General features: G+C 56.8%; 1 protein-coding gene across 1 annotated transcript in view; it reads right to left on the reverse strand.

The window, feature by feature from the left end:
* The window catches only part of UBE2F (ubiquitin conjugating enzyme E2 F (putative)), a 54,674-nt gene extending 49,437 nt beyond the window's left edge, over positions 1 to 5,237 (reverse strand). The window contains exons 1-2 of the mRNA XM_055300162.1: positions 5,095 to 5,237; positions 761 to 894 (exon numbers count right to left, since the gene is read on the reverse strand). Coding sequence (XP_055156137.1) covers positions 761 to 878 — 118 coding nt within the window. The 5' untranslated portion in view covers positions 879 to 894; positions 5,095 to 5,237. The remainder of the gene's footprint in view (positions 1 to 760; positions 895 to 5,094) is intronic.
* Between the last annotated feature and the right edge of the window lie 763 nt (positions 5,238 to 6,000).

Raw genomic sequence — 6,000 nt, forward strand, 5'->3', positions numbered from 1 at the left:
TTGCTTCCTAGCTCCTATTCACTTAAGAAGTGTAAACACACGCCTTTATAAAGTAAAAAGTGCTGCAACTTCTAAGCTCCTTAAGGCAGGAACTGTTTCTTCCTCGTCTGCTGTAGTCCCTTGACCCCAGGAAACTGCCTCTGCGCCCGACAGTTGTAGGCTTGATCAATGAATGAACGCCAGAATTCCATACAAATGCATGCATATGCACACACACTCACACCTGCAAAGACTGCAGCTCCAGGACACTCTGTTATCAATTCTGTGAAGGGAACTAATTTTGTACAAGGCTCTCCTCAGGCTGTGACTTGAATAAAGTACAGAAGGATCCTAAGAGATTACTGAATTCCACTCCCTCCCTTCACAGACTAGAAACCAGCGCTGAGGTGTTGGGAGAGGGACTCTGGAACTCCTAGTGACCGAGCACGAGAATGGAAGACCCTCCCTCCTACGCACCCCAGTCAGATGCTGATAGCACCGGGAGCAGAGTCTCGGGCGTGCGGGCTGTCAGTACCATAATCCTCCCACCAGCACCCTGGCAGCCCCTACAGAGCATATTCCAAGTGCGTAAGACACACCGTTTTCTTGTTGTGAGCATTCCCACAGTACAAAGCCCTTGTAAGTGATAAGTTATTATATTTTAAAATATCTTCAAGTAAGTATTTCTACTCAGCAGCTGGCTGCTTCATATCCCCAAAGAGCCTCCGATCAGACTTCATCTTGTTATAGGAGAGAAAACAGCTCACGTGGATGGCATTACCTTTAACAAGCAGCCTATCTCTCACAGACACCCTCCGAGTGGAGTCGGAGGCTGTGGCTGACGTCCGGGACCCTTTGAGACCGTCCTCCCGCTTCAGCTTGCTTGCCAGCGTCAGCATCACTGCTACCTTTACCCTGAAAGAGACCGAAAGCAGAGTCACGGACACGTCTCTGGACAATGACCGGAAACTGAAGACAGTGATAAAAGGTGCTTAACTTTTTCCTATAATTTAGTTACAGAAAAATTCAGCATATAAGGTACATTCATAAGACTGGATTCTTTATAATTAATTTGGGAAATCTCTATGCCATCCTCCGTAAGTCTAATTTTTCAAAGTATGAAAATTTTAAAAAGGGAGAGCCGTGCATTTAACATTCACTGCGCACCAGGCCTTAGGACACGGTGGTGACAAAGCCCCAGTGGTCTAGGGAAGCTCACGGTCTGGGGTTCCACATCGGGCCACCACTGTCCGCCGGCGAAGTGTGCCCCTCTCTGCTGCAGGCACCACGCTCCTGTGTGTGTGTGTGTGTGTGTGTGTGTGTGCGCGCGTCCCCTGCACCTAGCCCATCGCAGACTGAGGGCAGCATCAGCCCTGGTGAGGAGGGACCAACACAATGCTTTCCTTTCCTTCTTCCTTTAACAAAGGTGTGGCTGGAACCTTAAGAAGCATCTTTGCAGTTATTTATGCTGTGTCTTATTTACATTTTTTAGGCAATATCAACATCGATACTAAGTTATAATTAATACCCCACGCTAGACTCTCTTCACTGGCTGCTTCCAACCCATCTGTGTTTCAGGCACCCCCGGAACTCACTGGGAAGGACAATAAAGACAAAACACACACAAAAAAACTGGTTACCAGCCCAGTATTTCCGTAATTTCATTGTTGCTTTCATACTGTTTCCTTTCAATACTACTCTATTTTCCAAAGAAAACGATTTAAAACTTCCAAATGAAAAACCTGACCCAAACACAAAACTTTTAGTTTGAGGGCAATGTCCTGAAAGCCAAAATAAATAAGAATACCCTTCCCCATTGGTACTTTTACCCATTTTTAACCCTGTTCCTCACATAGCTTCTCACGCCATCTTCTTCTGTGTATCTCCCCCTTCTCCAAAGATTGTCAGATTTTCTATTATTTGTGCCATTAAAAAAAACCCAACAAATTGAATATGATCTTCTCATTATATATGACCCACAAACAAACAAACTTAATCCCTTTAAGAATCACAGTCTAAATGCTTCAAAAGATGGTTCTTTTACACATTACCATTCACAAGCTCCTAAAATTTCAAATCTGGGAAGGACCTTCCCCCCTCCAGCCCCCAATTCCCATTTTTTCTTTCTTTTTCTTTTTTTTTTTTTTTTTTTTAATTTACTGATGTAGATCCTGTGATGATGGGGGTCCAGGAACTGGCTTGTCTGAGGCCACTCAGCTGCCAGAAGCAGTCACCACAGAAACATCAGTTTCCCTCCTAGAGATGATGTGAACATTTTCATCATGAGTGTGGCGAGGATTTCAGGAGTATACTCATCAAAACTAATCTAACTGCATACTTTGTATATATACAGTTTCATGGACCTCAATCCTACCTCAATAAAGTTGACACCAATATGAAAACCAACCAACACTACCATCTTCATTGCCACTCGACCATGCCATCTCCCCAGGCCTACACAGCGGCCTGGACCGTAACCAGCACACATCTCAGTGTTACCCAGGTAGGGAGGCACTGGTGCGGTAACCTCACGAGGCTGGGCCTGGGGGTGGGAATACAGTCAAACACCCACAGGGGCTCCAGCCTGCAACTACCAGAGACAGCAGCCGCACCATCCAGAGCCAGGCTCTCTTGCTCAGCCCCTACCTGGGCCCCGACCTGGAATGATCTTGTCAGGAATCCCTTAAGCAGATCTGGATCACAAACCAGCGTCTGCTGCTGCAGCCAAGTCCACCGCCACACACCCAGGCTTGCGCACATCAGTCCTGCCACGTGGTGAGGCTGCCTAGACATGGACCAAGACATGCATCCTTCACAAAGTCCAATTGTTTTTTATCCGCTAGCTGACCTTGGCAATACAAATAGGGCAAAAAATAAAACAAAAGCCCAGCACGAGCAAAGAGAGCTCTGTAGGTAGTACCCTAGGAAAGTCGTAACAAAGAGCCCCACGGAGAAGCGAGTGCCAGGGCACATGCCTGGTGACCACCCAGCTCCCTGAGGGCCTGCGCGGAAGGAGCCACTCAGAGAGTGCTGGCAAGACCTGGTAACAAAGGCTCACACCAAGACACTCCTCTGTGTCACTGCAAGCTGAGGATTCTGGGGTTTTGGGGTGTTGGGTGGGTGGGGTTGGGGGTGGAGGGAGACAGAACCCCAAGCAGACTCCCTGCTGAGCACGCAGCCCAAGACCCTGGGAGCATGACCTGAGTGGAAACCAGGAATCACTCAATCCACCGAGCCACCCAGAAGCCCTGCTGCTTATTCTTTTATGACCCTACCCCACACTGAAGTCTTCTCTGCGGGAGAATATGCCCCGTACTCAACTCCACTACCAGCCAGATAGATTCCTGGCTTTGCAAAATCTTCAACAAGTTTGTGCCCTTAATAAGTACTCGGGGGCACTGAGTACAAGGTTTAAACCACAGTGACACTCGTGTCTTGCTGTCCGTCGAGGACAATACTAAACTAACTTCCCCAGCGTTTTGAGAAATCTAAGCGTATGATGACCCCCTATCTGTCCTCCGTGTGTATCATGACTGCGGGCCCCTGTGGGGATAAACCTACAGGCCTAACGCGGAAACGACGCGGCGGCTGTTGACTCTCCAGAGAGATCCAAACAAGGAGGATTACTCAGGCCGCCAACGGGTCCGCCGAACACCTGCGGTTGCTCCGGGATTCCCTTTTCCTTCTTTACTACGCTTCACCCGCCGAGACCAGGCTTTACCAGGGAGCTGCCCCTTGCCTGCAAACCACCCCGTGTTAGGGCGGCATTCCTGGGGACAGACGGGCTGCATCAGACAGCATGCTCAGTCTCTAAATCCCACAGGCCCCAATCGGCCCGTTTAAGTTCCTCCTCTGGGTGGGACCTCCTGCTTTCCGGCCGTCCCAGAGAAGATTCCCATGGGCGCGGGGCGCTGTTTGCTAGCCTCATCGTCAAGCGATGATATTTACTCATATTTACTCGGCGACCTCAGGCCGTGTCACCTGTGCAGGGATCCCAGGGGGGCCGGGGAGCACCTCCGCATCTGCAAGTCTTCCTGCTTAAGAGGTAGAATATGGAACTGCGGGTCACTAGGGGGCAACCACCGTCCCTACCCAAAGGGGCCCTTATAGGGACACAAGTCCACTCAGCTCCGTCCTTTACAAGGCGAGGCCGTGGTGGTGGTGGTGGTGGTGGTGGTGGTGGTGGTGGTGGTGGTGGTGGTGGTGGTGGCGGCGGCGGCGGCGGCCTAGAAACCTCCCTCACCGCCCGGGGAGTCGCCCCAGTTGGCTGCCCCACCCTTGGGGAGCCCGACCCTTGTTGGCATCATTAACCTGGCCCCTCCCGCATCACCTACTACCTGGGCCGCAGGTAAGTGTGGGGGGAGCTCCTCCAGCCGCCCGCTGAGCACCCCCCAGGCTGCTGACGGACCATGTGTCCCCCGCCACCCCCGTCATCCCCAGGCACCACCTTGCCCGTTTCTGGAAGCTTCTGCTCAGCCTGATGGTTCCCAGGGCCGGCCTGCCCTCCTTGCGCTCCGCCCGCTTCCTAGTCGGTCCTCGGGGCAACCGCGGGCTCCCACCCGGACTCTCGGGCGGCTGGGCCCGGTCCTGCCCGCACCCAGGGCCGGAGGGGATGCGGGGGGTGGGGGAGGGGAGGGGATGCGGGGGGCGGGGGAGGGGAGGGGATGCGGGGGGTGGGGGAGGGGACGGGATGCGGGGGGCGGGGGAGGGGAGGGGATGCGGGGGGCGGGGGAGGGGAGGGGATGCGGGGGGTGGGGGAGGGGAGGGGATGCGGGGGGTGGGGGAGGGGACGGGATGCGGGGGGCGGGGGAGGGGAGGGGATGCGGGGGGCGGGGGAGGGGAGGGGATGCGGGGGGTGGGGGAGGGCGCTCATGTGACAAACGAGGAAACTGAGCCGGGGGCGGGCAGGGCCGCGCCCAGGATCCCACCCGCGGCCCCGCGGCCCCGCCGGGCTGGTGACCTTGGGCTCCGTTTCCCTGCGGCTCCCCCGCGAGCCAGGCCGTGAGCGCGGGCGGCGGCGGGCGGCCCCGGGAGCCCCGCCGTGGGGCCCGGCCTGACGCGGCCCCGGCCCCGCCCGCCCGCCCGCCCTCGGGACCGCCCGCGGCCGCTGCTCACCTGGGCTCCCCGAGACAGGCGAGGCGGGCCCGGCGCCCAACACCATGCCCGGCCGGCGGCGGCGGCGGCGGCGGCGGCGGCGGGGAGACGCGGCCCCTCTCGGCCGCACCGGCTCCGGGCGGCGGGACCGGAAGTGGCGGGGCGGGGACTCGGCCGCTCTCGCCCGCCGCGGCCGCGACGGCAGCGGGCGCTTTAAAAAAAAGATTCAAAGCGGCGGCGAACTTTATTTGGATCCTGACAAGCGGACAGCGGCGTGCGCCGGCCGGGGCGGGGCTCGGCATGGGCCGCCCGGACCTCGCTCATTGGCAGAGGGCGCGGCCCGGGGCGGGCCCAAGTCTGGCCGCCCCTGCTGATTGGTGGGTAGCGGTCGGGGGCGGGGTCGCCCCGGGTAGTTTTTTTTTTTTTTTTTTCCTGAGCCTGCGCACGCGCGTTGGGGGAGCTCGGAGCTGCGTTCGTACCTCCATTCATTTGCGGGGTGCTCCTCGCCTGCATGTGCGGCTCCGGCGCTGGGCGCTGGAGGAGCAGCTGGGTCCGCGCTCCCCGCCGCGGTGGCTGGGGCGCCCGCAGTGTGCGCCGCACGGAGCCCCGGGTGCGGGAGACCCGGCGTCGGGTGGGGGCGGGGCGTGCAGCAGCCTCCGAGCTCCCGCAGGTGCGCTTGGGGCAGCCCGCGGGAGTGCCTGGACCCTTTCCTCACCTTGTCTGCAAGGCTTTTTTTTTTTTTTTTTTTTTAAGATTTTTATTTATTTATTCATTTATTCAAGGCAGAGGGAGAAGCAGGCTCCATGCAGGGAGCCCGACGTGGGACTCGATCCTGGGTCTCCAGGGTCACGCCCTGGGCTGCGGGCGGTGCTAAACCGCTGAGCCCCCTGGGCTTCCCTGCAAGGCTTTTTATTCCTCTTTTCGCCT

The sequence above is a fragment of the Nyctereutes procyonoides genome, unplaced genomic scaffold, assembly GCF_905146905.1.
Source record: "Nyctereutes procyonoides isolate TBG_1078 unplaced genomic scaffold, NYPRO_anot_genome, whole genome shotgun sequence".
Lineage (NCBI taxonomy): Eukaryota > Metazoa > Chordata > Mammalia > Carnivora > Canidae > Nyctereutes > Nyctereutes procyonoides.